Raw genomic sequence first — 18500 nt, forward strand, 5'->3', positions numbered from 1 at the left:
AACATCACCAAGGGGGCTTTATTTTGCCTGGTGGTAGGAAGTCCTCAGAGAAAGGTCAAGAAATGCCCCATTCTCCTGTTTCATAGGAGGATCCTCCTGGGACTTTCCTTAGACCAGAAGCCCTACCTAACTGCCTTCAGCTAAGGCCCCTCGGGGTATGTAAAGCTGTGAAAGGAACACGGGGCCTCTTCCCCAGGGCCACTGTGCTCGGAGACATGGAAGAAAAAGCCTTATTTCATCTTCAGGGAGATGTAGGTCTGTTACCAGACTGAAATATACATGAGTTTCTGGGTAAAACAATAAACTAGGAAGAAAGACTGAGCCTGCTCCCCACCCCATGGGGACTTATCTCTTGCTTCTCAGCCTTTAGGGACATTTCCAAGGATTGGGGAGAGGCAGTCTCAGAAACTAATTTTAGCTCAATCAAAGCTAGTGCTCACAGGAGGGTGTAGAATGTGGGAACCAGGAGGGAAACATTTAGACTGTCCCTCTGGGGCTTTTTTCCCAGGTTCACTTTAGGAGCTGGAACCAGCAGGGATTCTGAACCCCTCTTCTCTGCCACTGCTGCTCTTCATCAGTGTTGGACAGACTCCAACAGGCCAACCCCCTTGTTACCTTGTACAGAAGTCATATCCCAGTGGGGATGTGGCCTGTGGGGAGGATCCCAGTAGCCTAGGAATGCTCTTTCATAGGCTGAGACAGACATACCTAGAGTATGGGGTAGCCCAAGCCAGGATGGACCTTGATCTTAGAATAGGATCCCAATCCCTGCCCCCAAGGAAAGCAGGATGTAGTGCCCTGAGACTCTCTAGCATGTTTCCAAGATGGAGCAATTGCTTGGATGTATGAAAACCCCATTTTCACTGTTGAGCTCTCCACTCATTTTTCCCCATGAGGGGTCACTGCAGATTCAAGTATGGTGAGGGACATTTCTCTCAGCTACTTCTAGAGGCAAATGGTCAAGTACTAGGAACTTCTGGGCCAGATCTAGGACCTGTGTCCAGGACTGACTATGGGACACCAGAATTGACTGTGTGAGTAAAGAAGTCAGTTCTGGGGTACCATGCAATCAATTCTGGGTCTTATGAAGTCAGTTCTGGGGTTCAATGCCATCAGTTCTGGGATATCATTTTGTCATTGGATTCCCATGCAGTCAGTTCTGGGGTCCCATGTAGTTTGCTCTGTGGTCACAGGCTGTTAGTTACATGGGGATTCCATGTAGTCATTTTTGAGTTCCCATGTAGTCAGTTCTGGATACTGTGCAATCAATTCTCGGGTCTCATGCAGAACAAAGTCTTTGCACTCTACCTGGTTCTTGGGTCCTCAGCCCAAGCTCTGAGTCCTCTGGTCCTCACTCCCAGATCTGCTCCATTCCTCATTGCAGGATCTTCTGGCTCTGTACCCCTCATCCAGATATTCAAGGCTTTTTATACCGATGGAGAGAAGACTCAGACCCTGGAAGGGAGATGATGATGATGTGTGTATATGCGTGTGTGTGAGAGGAGGGGGGTTGGGTGTTGGAGGGGGTTGTCAAGACAAAATTGCCTTCTATTCTCTAGACAGCCAAGTTGTGCCACATTGAAAAGTATGATTATGGGCTTTTAGTGAGAATTTGCACCTTTGAAAAACATTTACACTTCCACATCCAACCCCCGCCCCTCATCTCCTTTCCTGAATCTCAGCAACACCAGAAAGAACCAGAACTCACCTTGCTTTTCACGCAGCCTGGATGCCTCACACCCTGTGAGTGTGAGTCTAGTTTTGAGAAGCACTTGGAGCTTTTAGCATTGGTCTGACAGTCCCTCTGCAAAGCCCACAGTGCATCAGCACCTCTGTGAGTCCTCCCATACCTGCATTCCAGGCTCTACTGACTCATCGCATCCTCTCAGACTTTGCCCCTTCTTACACTTAGAAGAACAGCAGGATAAATAGTTCTTTGCCTCAAGCACAGCCTAGCTGTGGATATAGGTGCTCTTTCCCCAGGGCCCTCAGATGATCTGGGGGCACCAAGGTAAGAATTCAGGTTCCAGGGTACTGGATGGTCTTGGGGGAAAGCATTTGCCTCTCTGGGAGGGGTCAGCTCCATCTATAACCTCTTTCGTCCCTTTCTAAAACTGCATGCATAGATCCAAATGGGCCTGGTAAGTTGGTTGTCGTGGCAACCTAGAGAAGTCTGCAAATGGCAAAGCTGGTTATTTATGTCAGCTGTTGGTCCCATGGTCAACCACAAAGATGGAGGTCCTGAATGCATTCACAAAATGGACATGGTGAACCTCTTTATTTAGGTGGCTCTAAACCTAAACATGAGTACAGGAAGGATAGTGGAGGCAGTGAGAGTCAAGCTTGGTGCTGGTGCTTCACGATGCCTCAGTTATTGCTGCCATACACGTAATGTCTGTTCATGGCTGTATGTGCCAAGCCCTGTGTGGGAGCCAGGGAGCAATAGGTGAAACAAGCTTCCCTCAGACTAATGGAGAAGTTAGACAAGTTTATGGAATTGTGCCACATTTGAGGGAAGCCTGGAATGATCCAGGCCACAGAGTAGCAAATGGCCTCAAGTCTTAAAGAAGGCTTCTAGACTAGGACTACCTGTGCTTAGACACTAATGGTGAGGAGTTACTCTCCAAGCAGAGCAAGCATGGTGTGGAAAATAGAGTGAGAGAGGAATGAATGAGAGGAAGGGAGGCGGTAAGGAAGAGGGAGGGAGGGAAGATGGAAAGGAGGGAGGGAAAATTGGATAGAAGGATGGATGGTTGGATGGATGGATGGATGGATGGATGGATGGATGGATGGATGGAAGTTTGATGCATGCTTGGATGGATGGATGGATGTTTGGATGATGGATGGAAAGGTGAGAGAATAAATGGATGGATGGTTAGATGAATGAATGAATGAATAAAATGGCAGCCCTGTTTTAAAGAATTGTAGGTAGTTCATTCTCATGGAGTAAGATTGAGAAATGTGATTAGCGCTGTGATCCCGAGTCCATTGAGCTGATCTGAAGCTTGAAGAGGAATGTCTATGAGCAAGAAGAGAACCTGATGGAAGCCAGTGGTGGTTTTCATTGTCACAATTTTTTTGTTTTGTTTTTGGGCCACACCTGGTGGTGCTCAGGGGTTACCCCTGGCTGTCTGCTCAGAAATAGCTCCTGGTAGGCACCGGGGACCATATGGGACACCAGGATTCGAACCAACCACCTTAGGTCCTGGATCGGCTGCTTGCAAGGCAAACTCCGCTGTGCTATCTCTCCGGGCCCTCACTGTCACAATTTTAACAATCATAGTGAGGAAAAAGACTACAGCCACAGTTCAGAGATAAGGAAACTGAGGCCCCAAGAGTATAAGACCTAGGGTCATGGCAGCTGGTCAGTGATAGAACTAGATTTTGAACTTAGATCTCCCTGACTCCAAAATCTACTAAGATGTTTCTCATTGAGTAACCTAGGGCTTGACACTGAGTTAATGTAATGTTCCTTCCATAAATGTTTTCCTGGATGGACAGATGTGCATATGACTGTGGCCATAGCTGAAACTAGCTGGTTGCTCTTAGCAGCAACAAATGTCAGGTGATTTGAGCCAACAGGCAGAAAGACCACAGAGTATGGCTGAGAGATTGTCCCAGGGTGGAAGCAGCTTAGAACTTTTTATAGCTATATAGACATGCAGAGCACAAAGACTCCAAAGACTCATGCCCTGCCACTGCTCCACTAATGATCTTTTAAAGTTCTTTCAGAGAAAGTGTTTTTCCCCTTCTTTCTATTCTTGCTTGCGAACGAAGGATGATTTTAGAATCCAAGCTTTTTTATCTTGCTTAAGTTCACAATGAGTAAAATTGTCTCTCAGTCAGCACTTTCCTATTTGGAAAGATGCTAAAAACTGGTCTTTAGAGGCTTTTTTTTTTTTTTTTCCTTTATGCATCAAAGGGCCCTGAAGTCTGCTCAAGAGGACAGGATGAAACACTGGAAAGTGGCCCCACCTGCTGGCTGAGTTTCAGTGCAAAGGGGCAGAAGTTACCGGGGTGGGGAGTCAGCATATGATGAGCCAACTGGTCCTCAGAGTTCTGCCCGGACACATCTGCCTGTGACCTACTTTCAATGGGGGAAGAACCCAGCAAGACTTTGACTCCCTAGAAAGTGACCAAGGACCCTTACCTTAAGCTGGGAGAATGCCTCCCAGGGGTCCTCAAACTTTTTAAACAGGGGGCCAGTTCACTGTCCCTCAGACCATTGGAGGGTCTGACTATAGTAAAAATAAAACTTATGAACGAATTCTTTTTTTGGGGGGGCCACACCCAGCGGTGCTCAGGGGTTACTCCTGGCTGTCTGCTCAGAAATAGCTCCTGGCAGGCACGGGGGACCATATGGGACACCGGGATTCGAACCAACCACCTTTGGTCCTGGATCGGCTGTTTGCAAGGCAAACACCGCTGTGCTATCTCTCCGGGCCCTATGAACGAATTCTTATGCACACTGCATATATCTTATTTTGCAATGAAGAAACAAAACAGATACAAATACAATATGTGGCCCGCGGGCCATAGTTTGAGGACCAGTGCCTCAGGCAGACACTTTGTATGCATTTGTTGAGTAAATAAATAAGTCACAGGAGGTGTAGAAGACATGCCTTGAAATAATTTGTGCCATTCCATTGATGATACTTTTCATACATAGATTTGCTTAGTGATGAAGATGGGTGGGGAGCAGGCTATGAATAATGTCATTAGAAAACACTTTGAGGCTCTGCTGTGCCAGGAATTACAGAAAACCCTTGAGGAGGACCATCTCTTTCATTCCCTCCGACAGCCCTGGAAGATCATTGGTGATGCAGAAGTGAGAACAGGAACTGCTCAATGATCTACAGGTGGAACCGAGATTTGCACAAAACTCAGAACTCAAGGAGAATCTGAAATTTCTTTGTTGGGAAGTGTTATAGGGTCTGAGAAGGTGGGAAAATTTTAGAAGACTGGCAGTGAGAGCTGCCTGGTATCTTGTTTCAGCGGCCAACTCCCATGGGAAACTGGAAGCTGCTTTTTTTTTTACAAAAGCCAGGCCTCAGTTTCCCTCTAATTAAAGTGAGGAAGATCAGATTGTATGCTCACACCCTGCAGGGTTAGCCTGGCAGTGGGAGGCAACCATGCACCATGGAGCTGTTCAAATTAGCCTTTAACCTAGACAGACTTGTGTTGTGGTTTGCCCACAAAACTGAAGAGTGCCCTTCACATACAGCACAGTCAAGCTGGCTCCCCAAGGAACACAGAGCCTAGCTGTGCTGAGATGAGATCCTGCCCCCAGGGGAAGCCTAGCATAGGCATGTATTCTCTGCTCATGGCCTTGGGTCCCCCGGGGATGCCATCCCCCAACTCACCTTCACACTGTGTCCTTCTATTCACAGGGTAATGACGTCCGCATCATCCTGGGCCAATTTGACCAGCACATGGCTGCCAAGGTGTTCTGTTGTGTAAGTAAAATTCAGGTCTTGTCCATTGTTTCTTTGAGGACATTTGCAAAGCTGTTTCTGGGGTGAATTCTTACTGCCTCGTGGGTGAGCGGAATCATAGGACTGAATCTTCTGAGGGGAGCAGACGTGTTTAATTCCTGCTGTGCTTTCTGCTTTTCAAGTAGCCAAAATCCGGAAATAGGAACCTCAGTTTCCAAGCCCTGGTGGTAATGAAGCGCCTCAGCTCTGAGAGCTAGAATGCTGGTGTCCTCTATTCTGAGGGAGGTCCCAGTTGGGGTGAACCCAGGTTGAGAACACACTGGCAGCTCTCCAGTGAGAGCCCTAAGTCTTAGTGATGTCTGATTGTGATGGGAGGCCAAGTACCTATTTATACAACATATCACTTTTTTTCAACAGCCACAGGTAATGACTATCATTATCCCATCTTATATATGAGGAAATTGAGGCTGGGAGAGATGAAGAGACTCATTCAAAGGGAAGTTCATGCAGAATCAATTCTTGCACAGCTGAGCCCCAATCTGACCTCCTTTCAACACAAGCCATTCTGATCAGACCATGTATGGAAGTTCTGAATGGGGGAAATTTCCCTTTTTTCAACACCCTCAGGGTCAGGAGAAAAGGGGAGAGATAAGAGACTATTAAGGGGAATTACCATGTCTATACTGATGACTGACAGCACACAGGTATGGTTTGGAGCAGCATTTTTGGTCTCTTGGATCTTGTGTCAAAAATGTGGGAGAGACTTGGGGAATTCTTGAAATTCTAAAATTTGTTGGATCAAAGGTGGGGTGTGCAAACAACCTTCACAGTATTGACATGTTGATACCATGAAAGAAGATGGAATGGAATGGTCCTAATAGAAGGTTATATTAGAACCTAAGAATCTTCTGTTGTCTTCTGGGGGAGTAGGTGGAGATGTGGCTGAATCCCATGTATGTAGAGCTAAGGACTCTGGGGTCTTGGTTGAACTGGGGGTTATGCTGAGGCCCAGAATGATCACAGCTGCCAGGAAACCAGCTATCTTCCAACTTCACTCTTAGATCTGGGCCAGAGAACACCATGGTTGTTGTGATCTAGGGTGTGTGATCTGCTCCTGGTGGTCCAACTCATGAGTGATGCAGACACTAAAAAGAAAATGGGTGCTTTGTTTTATTGTTTGTTTGTTTTTAAAATAATATCTTTATTTAAGCACCATCATTACAAACATGATTCTAGTTGTGCTTCGGTCATAGAAATAACACCCTCTTTCACCAGTGCAACATTCCCACCACCAGTGCTCCCATCTTCCTCTCCCCTACTCCTGCCTGTATTCGAGACAGGCATTCTACTTCTCTCACTCATTAACATTATCATGATATTTGTTAGTGAAGTTATTTCTCTAACTGCATTTACCACTCTTTGTGGTGAACTTCATATCATGAGCCGGTTCTTCCGGCCCTCATCTCTATTGTCTCTGAGCATTATTACCACAATGTCTTTTGTTGTGAATGTAAACATTTTAATGGGATTATTATGTTACTGACCCTAACCTGATCAGTGATTGTGCCTACCCTAGGGTGTGACCTGGCATTCTGCCCCCACCATTGGGTGGTACCTGATCCCACCATTGGGTGGTACCTGATTCTGGGGCATAAAAGCAAGGGTCTGTGGAAGGTGAGAGGTTTTTTCCTGTGGCCTATTCTTAGGCCTTTTGGCTTCGGCCTCTTCACAGAATAAAGAGCTGTTTTCTTCGGAAGCCTGACTGCCTGTTGGCTTTCTTCCCACCTCAGAACTGCCAACTGAACAGGGTAACAGACACGTGGTCCGAGCTGGAGGAGAAAGGCCTCATCCTCCATCCCTCCATCAGTCAACCTCTTCAGGGGCTGACTTGCAACAGTCTTTTATTTTTTCTTAAAACTCATAGATGACTAAGACAATTTTGTGTCTATTTCTCTCCTCTGATTTATTTCACTCAGTATAATAATTTCCATGTCCATCCATGTATAGGAAAATTTCATGACTTCATCTCTCCTGACGGCTGCATCATATTTCATTGTGTAGATGTACCACAGTTTCTTTAACCATTCATTTGTTGAAGGGCATCTTGGTTTCCAGATTCTGGCACTGCAATGAATATAGGTGTGAGGAACACATTTTTGTATTGCGTTTTTGTGTTTCTGGGGGTATATCCATAGGAGTGGTATAGCTAAATCATATGGGAGCACAATTTCCAGTTGTTTGAGGAATCTCTATATTGTTTTTCATAAAGGCTGAACTAGACCACATGCCCACCAGCAGTGAATGAGAGTTCCTTTCTCCTCTCGTCCCCACCAGCCCTAATTATTCTTGTTCTTTGTGATGTGTGCAGTCTATGTGGTGTGAGATGGTTCCTGATTGTTGTTTTGATTTGCATCTCCCTGATGATTAGTGATGTGGAGCATTTTTTCATGTGCCTTTTGGCCATTTGTATTTCTTCTTTGAGGAAGTATCTGTTCATTTCTTCTCAGTTATGTGTTTTTCTCTTGTTAAGTTCTGTCAGTACCTTGTATATCTTAGATATTAGCCCCTTATCTGATAGGTATTGGGTGAATAGTTTTTCAGAATGGGAATTTTATAATTCATGCTAATTTATACACAAAAATTAATGAAAGGAAGGAAAGAAGAGAGGGAGGGGAGGGGAGGAAGGAAGGAAGGAAGGAAGGAAGGAAGGAAGGAAGGAAGGAAGGAAGGAAGGAAGGAAGGAAGGAGCATTGGTAGGGCATTTGCCTTTCACACGGCTGATCCAGGACATACCTCAGTTCGATCCCCAGAGTTCTATATGGTATCCCAAGCCAGGAGCGATATGTGAGCACATGACTAGGAGTAACTCCTGAGCGTCACTGGGTGTGGCAAAGAAAGAAAGAGAGAGAGAGAGAGAGAGAGAGAGAGAGAGGAGGAAAGAAAGAAAAGAAAGAAAGAAAGAAAGAAAGAAAGAAAGAAAGAAAAAAGAAAGAAAGAAAGAAAGAAAGAAAGAAAGAAAGAAAGAAAGAAGAAAGAAAGAAAGAAAGAAAGAGAGTGAAAGAAAGAAAGAAAGAGAGTGAAAGAAAGAAAGAGAGTGAAAGAAAGAAAGAAAGAGAGTGAAAGAAAGAAGAAAGAAAGAAAGAGAGTGAAAGAAGAAGAAAGAAAGAGAAACCATGCCCATAGGACTCTATCCCCTGAGGCTCAGGAGAGTGTGGGCACTGCCAGTCCTTCACTGCTGCTCAGGAGGAGCAGAAGCTTCCAGATGAAGTATTTCAGGAGACACAGGAGGAAGCCTCGAGCTTGGTGTGTCCCACTCTTTTTGTTTGTTTGTTTTGTTTTGTTTTTGGCTCACACCCGGCAGTGCTCAGGAGTTACTCCTGGCTCTATACTCAGAAATTGCCCCTGGCAGGCACAGGGGACTATATGGGATGCTGAGATTTGAACCACCATCCTTCTGCATGAAAGGCAAACGCCTTACCTCCATGCTATCTCTCCAGCCCCAAGTCTCACTCTGAATCCCCAGCATGCTACTCGGTGATAGAATGTGAGCTCTTTGTTGACAATCGATTTTTGCATCTGGAAAGTGAGAACAGCAAACACACCTTCTTTCTTTCTTTCCTTCTTTCCTTCTTTCCTTCCTTCCTCCCTCCCTCCCCCCTCTCTTTCTTTCTTTCTTTCTTTCTTTCTTTCTTTCTTTCTTTCTTTCTTTCTTTCTTTCTTTCTTTCTTTCTTTCTTTCTTTCTTTCTTTCTTTCTTTCTTTCTTTCTTTCTTTTCTTTTTTTAATTTGACCAAAGTACATTACAAATCTTTCACTGCATCATTTATGGTACATAGTGACAATGAATGAGGGGCATTCCCACCACCAGTGCTGTCCTCCCTCCGCCCTGTTCCCAGTATGCATCCCATATCTCCTCTACCCCCAGTATGCTAGTGCAACTGGTCTCCACTTTACAGCTTGTTGTAGATTGAGCATCTATTCCACCGTCATTGAAGATAAAAAGGATAAGAAAAAGGGAGAAAAAATTTGGTGACAACTACCAAAAAGAGAGAGAGAGAGAGAGAGAGAGAGAGAGAGAGAGAGAGAGAAGAAAGAAAAATGGAAGAAAAAAGAAAAAATGGACCCGGCAAATAAAAATAAAAATAAATCTGTAAATCATAACCACAAGCGTGAAAAAGAAAAAGTGGAAGAAAAAAAGAGAAGGAAAATAAAGTCAAACACTAACAAATCAAAACAAAAGAAAAAGTATGGGTGCTGGAGTGGTAGGGTTTGGCGTTCCCCCCACTTTTTTTTTTCCCATAGGCACAGTAAGCATTGGGGAAGAAAGGGAATTCCCGTGGCCTAAGAGATTCAGGGTTTCTCCAAAACACACCCATTTTCTAGGTTGCAATGAAGATGACCTAAATGAGCAAATCCCCTTTGTACAGTACCGAGTGTAAGCTGAGCTTTCCTTGCACTCGGCACCCCACATTCGTTCACTGTGGACACAAGTGTCTATGGCCTGATGGATCTCACATGTGTCCTTTATTTATTCAGGGCAAGGGTATTTCTATATAAAAGTTCTAGGACTGGGGCTGGAGAGATAGCATGGAGGTAAGGCGTTTGCCTTTCATGCAGAAGGACAGTGGTTCGAATCCCAGCATCCCATATGGTCCCCAAGCCTGCCAGAGGCGAATTCTGAGCTCAGAGCCAGGAGTAATCCCTGAGCGCTGCGGGTGTGACCAAAAACCAAAAAACAAAACAAAACAAAAAGTTCTAGGAGGAGGGCCAGAGCGGTGGCTCAAGCGGTAGGGTGTCTGTCTTGCACATGCACTAACCTAGGACAGACCACAGTTCGACCCCCCAGGTGTCCCATATGGTCCCCCAAACCAGGAGCAATTTCTGAGTGCCTAGCCAGAAGTAGCCCCTGGGCATTACCGGTGTGGCCAAAAAACAAAAACAAAAACAAACAACAATAAAAAAAAAAGTTCAAAGAGAAGCAAGGAGAAAATGAAGGCAAGTGATTTAACAGGTGGACGCCACTACTGCAATTTGTGTTTTCTACCTTTGGTGGCTTCACTAAACAAATCCCACTTTCTCTCAATAAATATAAATTAAAAATTTGAAATTATTATAAGAGACAGTACAGTGGGGAAAGAGCTTGCCTTACTTGCTGCACAGCCCAGATTTTTTGTTTGGTTAGTTCATTTTTGTTTTGTTTTAGTCACACACGACAGTGCTCACAGGTTACTCTGAGCTCAGGAATCAGCAGGGGACCATTTAAGATGTTGGAGATTAAACCCAGGTTTGCCACATGAAAGGCAAGCACCAACCCACTGTACTATTACTCCAGTTCCCTGCACAACCCAGGTTGATCTGTGTTACCAGTATGGATCCTAGAATCTGGCCAGGAGCACAGAGCCAGAACTAAGTCCTGAATACTGTTAGGTGTGGCTCTCAAAACAAATGAAAAATGAGAAATTATCAATATGTAAGTTAGTTTTCAACTAATTGGCAGGGTTTTTTTCTATTTTGAATCAATTTAACAAAGTATTATACACATTTAGCAGCCCCTTCTGCCAGATATGACATCAATGTGTGAGTTACTAGTGCTACAAACCAGCATTAACAGATTCATACATTGGACTTCCAAACTCATAAAACCTTGCTCCTTCCCTCTCAGGCCCAGAAACATTCAAATAATGGAGGAAAATCATGCTACAAACTGGGGGAGCAGGGGTCTCTTTCAGGGAAGAAGGCTGAGTTTTACACCTGAGTCCCAAGCAGGTGGCTCATGGTGAGTAATAAGCCCCAAACTTATTATTAAGTTTTATTCATTATTAAGAAGCCCACAAACTAGTAACTTTTAAAGGGATCTAAGAAGAGGCCACACTGGTAACTGGTCATCTTGTCTTCTCAAGAGTAATGAAACCCACCTCATGTTCTGCCCCGCCAGCACCCAAGCGAGGCGCAGCTGGGATTATAGCAGACTATGCGCTGGGATCACTTTCCAATGTGCCAGCCTTATGCTTGGGAACAGAAAGTTCTGCTTCTGGGAGCCCAGAATCCTGAGCTCCCTGCCTTACCCAGGCCACCGGAACTTGTCCTGTCTCACTTCCTCTCCATCCCACTTGTCAGATGTGGGCATCTGGAGTTTCTCACTTCCCCATAGCATTTTAATAGATGTCTCCCTCCTTCCAAGAGGGGATTTTGGGGAGAGTGTGGCAGCTTATTTGTTCCCCGAGTCAGACCCTCAAGGTCACACCCCACTAGAGCCTTCTGAGTATGCCTACAGGACTGGCCAAGTTTCTGGGCCGGAAACTAGCTCTGCTGCCCAGCCTGCATGCTGGAGCAGGGCTTGTCTGGACAGTGAGCCTCTACTTCTAGCCCAGAGCCTCCCTAACCATGTGGGGTCTGCAAGCACTCTAGTGAATCCATTGATGGGAAAGCAACCTCAGCACATGAAGAGCCCATTTATAAGCTAAAGGCGAGATATTCCTTTTGGCTTGTGCTTGCAAGGCTCATGCATAAATTTTTTTTGGTTTTTGGTCTTTGGGCCTCATCCAGATTTGCTCAAGGGGTACTCCTGGCTCTGTACTTGGGAATCATTCCTTGGGGTCTGAGAGACCATATGGGGTGCTGGTAATAGCATCTGAGTTGGATACAGGAAGGCAAACACCTAACTGGCTATACTCTCTTTTGTTTATTTGATTGGGGGGGCCACACCGGTGGTCTCAAGGATTACTCTTGGCTCTGAGCTCATAAATTGCTCCTGGCAGGCTCAGGGGACCATATGGGATGCCAGGGATTAAATCCAGGTCTGTTCTAGGTTGGCCGCGTGTAAGGCAAATGCCATACCGCTGGGCTATGGATTGTGGCTTTGATATTCTCTCCCCTCAGCAATTGTCTATCCTAAATCATCAAGCTCTGACCAGGTTCTGGCCACAGAACACATCCTACTGTGTGACCCCAGGCAGGGTGCTGCCCCTCTTTGCTCACTGTTGCTGGCCTGCTCTGGAGATGGCCCAGAAAGAGATTTTCCTAACCCACCTGAGGGACACCTTCCTCCCATCTGTCACCTGCTCCCCCGACAACACGCATGTCTCTTTGATAGGAACTCCAATGTGAGGTGTCCTCTATGCCTTGGGAGGAGAGAAGGTGCAAAGAAACGTAATAAAAAGAAAAACTGAATTTTTTTCTTCAAAACAAAATCTGCAGCAATTAAACCAACATGTTTCTCTGAGTCAGAGAAAGTGAGCTCAAGGAAACACTCTCTCTCTCTCTCTCTCTCTCTCTCTCTCTCTCTCTCTCTCTCTCTCTCTCTCTCTCTCTCTCTCAACTGTATGGTGGCAGGGCCCAGACATAGCCATGGATCCTGAGCCCACATTCGTAGTAGAGGCTGAGAAATGAGAAATGACAGGCAGAGGGAGAAGGACAGTAGAGCTGCATCAGTTGCTCACACCACCACTGTTTCTTTGGCAGCATCTCTGGTACCTTGCTGAGTGCTGGGGAATCTATGGGCAGACCAGGACTGCCCAAGAGGCCAAAGAGGCAAAGAGGCATACCAGTAGCTACATAAAGCTTTGAGCCCTGTGTATTTGGCTCCCCTAGAATAAAGAATCTTTGAGTAGAGGTAGGGATGCTCCTGGCAGCTGAATGGACAAGGGGTCAAGACTTGTGGTTCCTGGGTTCAAACCTGCTGACTTTTGCTTTCCACATATTAGCACCCTGCTATTGGCAGTTGAAAAGCCCCTGATGCCTAATAAGGAAGTGGACCTGACTGTGAGAAGTGATGGCTTGGCCTGAACCACCAGAGATAAGAGGAGAGGTAGAAATAATGGACTTCAAATGGTCCATTATTGGTATATAGTGGACCTTGAATAGTCCACTTGGTAGAGGCTAGTCTTCTCAAAGCCCAGAGTATCCCTGGACATGGTGTTTTTTAGGGGCGGATATGTCCACTGGCACTCTCAATGATCTAAGGGAGATAGTAAGAATGTGCAGCTTGACTGTTCCTGGCAGAGCTCTGCCAGGCCTGAGACATTTTGTACCTCATTGAATTCTTCCACCTACTCAGGAGGATCGACTTTGCTTTTTGGCCATGGAGGAGAAAAGTGGGTTCCTTGCCTGCTAGTGGTAGAAAGTGTGGTGCTGCAGGAGTGTAATCCTTCCTTTTTTTTTTTTTTGTAGTTTTCAAAAAGGTCAATAGAAAAAATATATCTCCTGGGATAGCCAGATATGCAGCTACATTGTAAAGAACATGTCTTGTATCTAGGAGAACTGGATTCCATCTAGCACTGCAAAGGAAGGAAGGAAGGAAGGAAGGAAGGAAGGGGAAGGAAGGAAGGAAGGAAGGAAGGAAGGAAGGAAGGAAGGAAGGAAGGGGAAGGAGGGAGGAGGCGGGGGGGGAGGGAGGGAGGGAGGGAGGGAGGGAGGGAGGGAGAGGTGGGAGGAAGGAAGGAGAGGTGGAGGGAAGGAAGAAAGTAGGGAGGAAGAAAAGGAGGGAGGGAGGAAGAAAGAATGTCCTGATGGGACATGACATGACATCCTTATAATGTGGGGGGGTTTCCAGGTACATCTGAGCTATTTTTATTTTTCTGATAGAAAATGATAATATTAAGAACTTAATTTGGGACATATGTACTGCCTGAGTACATGCTACCCAAGCATATGTGGCCTGCATCTCCCCTCTTGATATATGGATTTTCGTACTTCGATACTGGTCTGTGTATGAGAGCTCTCTCCATCTTTGGAGAAGCTCTCATTCTCTCTTGAACATGTTACTTGTTACTCTCTTTCTTATCCTCTCTCTCACATTCCTCAATAGCTCCAAATAAAACCTTTTCTTTTATTTCAAAAAAAAAGGGGGGGGAGGGAATGCAATCTGGTTCACAGTAGAAAGTTTGCTACAAAGAGCATGGAGTGCAGTTAGAACAAAGAAGAGACTACTATGACAATAGTTAGAAACGATCATTCTGGACAAGACCAACTTGCTGAAAGGCCATAGAGTCATATGCAAGAGACCCGAGACCCCTTAGAAAAAATATTGCTAAACACAGTGTCTAAAAGAAGAAGAAAGAGAAGAAAAAGAATGGTTGTCTTAATGGTAGGCTGGGGGTGGAGTGGGAGGGAAACTGGGGACATTAGTGGTGGGAAATATGCACTGATGAGGGGAGCTGTACATTTCCCACCACCACTGAAACTCAATCATGACCAACTTTGTAACTGTATCTCATAGTGAATCAGTTAAAAATCTATCAAAAGGCAAAAATAGTAATATAGAGGTAGCTATACATTCTGTTATATATAGAATATATGTTTTGCATGCAAGAGACCTAGGCTTGACACTTGACACCTGGAGCTTGGAAATAGTCTCTGAGCATGACCAGGTGTAGCTCCCAAGTAAAGTAACAAAAGAATGAAAACCTAGAGGAACATTAGAAAGGAATGATGACCTCTTCTTCAGCTGTGAAGCAGGCACAGCCCCTTTGCACAAGCTCGAGTTTCTGGACTGAATTGTTTTATAAAATAAAATTTTAAATGACATTGCCCCCCTTCCTCCCCCACCCTCTCTTTCTTTTTTTTTCTTTTAGACACTGTGGCTTACAATATTGTTACTAAAGTGCTATTATGCATATCACTTTATCTCCTTTCAGCACCCAATTTGTGTTTAGAGTGTTTATTTCCAACTATCATAGTTCTGGTGATCGCTTCTCGATTTTTTGTCACAAGCTTTCTACCATGGATTGATTGGTCCTCCTGGCCCTCATTTCTATTATCCAGGCTGACTTTTCTCCCTGGCTGTGTGACCTTGGAAAACTGACTTTTCCTCTCTGATATTTAGTTTCTTCCTCTCTAGTATGAGAAAACTCAAACTTGTAATGAGGACCTCACAGAGCAATATGAGTGAGATTCACATCAGTGTAAGTCATACAAATGTCAGGGAATTTTTTTAAGGCTTAGATTTATCTACATCATGTTTTGGGTAGAGATCCAGAGAAATTGCTCAGCTTGCCAAATAACATCTTGTCTAAACTGCTTACTTAGATTAAATTGTGTTAGCTACTTGCAAAATTGCTCCCATTGGGTTATGTTTTCAAGTATTGTCTCATATTTTAGTATATACACAAAACTGCCTTATGAAATCTGTTTGCTGCATGGATGCTGTTATCCTGATACCAGACTGGCTAATCTGACAATGTCCTCCCCAAGAGACTTTGTTGTCGCTTTGTTTTGTTTTGGGGTCACATCTAGCTGTGCTCAGGGATTACTTCTGGCTCCTGTGTTCAACAGTCATTCCTGGCAGGGCTCAGGAAAACATATGGGATTCTGTGGATCACACCCAAGTCAGGCTGTCTGCAAGTCAAGAGTCCTACTTGCTGTACTATCTCTCTCTCTTTTTTTTTCTTTTAATTTATTTAAACACCTTAATTACATACATGATTGTGTTTGGGTTTCAGTCATGTAAAGAACATCACCCATCACCAGTGCAACATTCCCATCACCAATGTCCCAAGTCTCCCTCCTCCCCACCCGACCCCCGCCTGTACTCTAGACAGGCTCTCCATTTTCCTCATACATTCTCATTATTAGGACAGTTCAAGATGTAGTTATTTCCCTAACTAAACTCATCACTCTTTGTGGTGAGCTTCCTGAGGTGAGCTGGAACTTCCAGCTCTTTTATCTTTTGTGTCTGAAAATTATTATTACAAGGGTGTCTTTCATTTTTCTTAAAACCCATAGATGAGTGAGACCATTCTGCGTTTTTCTCTCTCTGACTTATTTCACTCAGCATAATAGATTCCATGTACATCCATGTATAGGAAAATTTTATGACTTCATCTCTCCTGACAGCTGCATAATATTCCATTGTGTATATGTACCACAGTTTCTTTAGCCATTCATCTGTTGAAGGGCATCTTTTAACCTCCTTTTCTTTTTCTTTTCTTTGTTTTTTTTGGCTTCCAACCAGCATATTATAATTTATATTTTCCCTAATTTATATTTATATTAGATTAATATGTAGTTATATTGTTTATGTTTATAATTAATTATAATAATACTTAATTGTAAATAATGATATTTATAAATATTTGTAAGATTTATTATTTATAAAATTTTTTTGCTTTTTTGGGGCCACACCCTTTGACTCTCAGGGATTACTCCTGGCTATGCACTCAGAAATTGTTCCTGGCTCAGGGAACCATATGGGATGCTGGAGATCGAACCAAGGTTCATCCTGGATCGGCCTCGTGCAAGGAAAACACCCTGGCCCCTATTATTTACAATATTATTATATTAATAGTTATATTATTATAATTTACATTTAGACTCTTCCTTTTTCTTACATTTGATGTTATTTTGTTAAATGTGTCTTCCATAAATGATTTTACATCCGTCGGGAGATTACAAGGAGGAGGAAAGAGTCACAGAAAGAGGAAATCCTCTGGGAAGAAGATGCTGAGGCAGGGGTCTCAAACTCGCAGCCTGCGGGCCGTTTGCGGCCCTCTGTACTACATTTTGTGGCTCTGCCCTAGAGGAATATTTTTGTTTTGTTTTGTTTTAGTTGTTTGGGTCACACCCCCCAATGTTCCAGGCTTACTATTGACTTTGCACTCAAGGATTACCCCGACTTTGCCTCCTGCGGCCCCCAGGTAAATTGAGTTTGAGACCCCTGTATAAGCTGAGGCATCCTCAGATGCCTTTTTTGAGCACAGAGTCCTTTTTTTTGTTTGTTTATTTTATTTTGTTTGTTGGCCACACCAGCGGTACTCGATTATTTCTGGCTCTACACTCAGAGCACCTAGTCTCAAGCAGAATTTGCATCCACTCCTTCATGCTCACTCCTTCTGTTGCAGGCTTACGAGGAGGACGTGTATGGAAGCAAGTACCAGTGGATCATCCCCGGCTGGTACGAGCCTTTCTGGTGGGAGCAAGTGCACATGGAAGCCAACTCCTCCCGGTGTCTCCGCAAGAACCTTCTAGTGGCCATGGAGGGCTACATCGGTGTGGACTTCGAGCCCCTGAGCTCCAAGCAGATCAAGACCATCTCAGGAAAGGTCAGTGCCTTGGTCTGCCCTTCCAGCTGACATGCCTGTCTGCTTTGGTCATCTGACAGGATGATGAGAGCCAAGAGTTCTAATACTGGTTTTTGCTGTGTGACTTCAGCTAGTCTCTTGACCTCCCTTGAGCCATAACTTCCAGAATTCTGCATCACCTCTGATTGCTGTGCTGTTATCCAAGGACCTTCTCCGACCTTTTCTCTGAGAAAACCTCTGCTTAGGCTCAGTGAGAGGCCTGTCTGCCTGAATAGAAAAAAGTCTGCTCCAAGTGACTTGAGGAACTATGAGCTGTCAACCAGCCAAACTGGCACACACCCATTTTTGTGATCCCATATCTGTATATTCTGTTTCTCTTATGGGATTCAAAGGAGTACTGGAGGCAGAGCCTGCCATGTGGCACAACCAGTCACTGGTGAAGGACCCAGGAGAGGTCCTAGCCCTTGGCTGTAACACTGTGGTGCTTCCCCCAGTGCCTTAGTTCTCACTTCCTGCCCGAGGTACAGCAAAACACACCCTTCCTTTCTGTCTTCTCAGTTCAGATGGTTCATTCTCCACCCTGTCACTGTTTCATTTAAAGAATAAGCTTCATAAGGATGTGACAAAGTATATTATTTTTATCTGTTATTTAATCTCAATCAGAGCCAACTCTACAGGAATGGTATATTGATTTGTTCTTCTAAATGGCAAACCATTAGAAACACATTTTGTAAACAATACTTTAGATCCTGCTGGCACCTCAGAGATTATGGAAAACCTTTCTGGTTTAGAAAGGTGGGGAAGAGGGCCTAGACATAGTACACTGCCTTGCATGTGGCTGACCCAGGTTCTATCCCAGGCATCCCATATGGCAAGAGTGATTCCTGAGAACAAAGCAGAAGTTAGCCCTGAGAATCATCAAGTGTAGTTCATAAACAACAATAACAACAGTGAAAAGGAAAATGTGGGGAAGGGAGGAATATTTTCATATAAAACAAAATTAATGACTATAAAACAAGTTTTGGGGATGTTGAATGATGAGTAACTAC

At 44.5% G+C, this 18500-nt stretch overlaps 1 protein-coding gene across 1 annotated transcript in view; it reads left to right on the forward strand.

Moving 5' to 3' along the window:
• Positions 1 to 18500, forward strand: part of GABBR2 (gamma-aminobutyric acid type B receptor subunit 2) — a 371159-nt gene that overhangs the window by 187808 nt on the left and 164851 nt on the right. Inside the window, exons 5-6 of the mRNA XM_049784138.1 lie at positions 5391 to 5456; positions 17272 to 17472. Of these exons, the coding sequence (XP_049640095.1) occupies positions 5391 to 5456; positions 17272 to 17472 (267 nt within the window). The remainder of the gene's footprint in view (positions 1 to 5390; positions 5457 to 17271; positions 17473 to 18500) is intronic.

Source organism: Suncus etruscus, chromosome 1 (genome assembly GCF_024139225.1).
Source record: "Suncus etruscus isolate mSunEtr1 chromosome 1, mSunEtr1.pri.cur, whole genome shotgun sequence".
NCBI lineage: Eukaryota > Metazoa > Chordata > Mammalia > Eulipotyphla > Soricidae > Suncus > Suncus etruscus.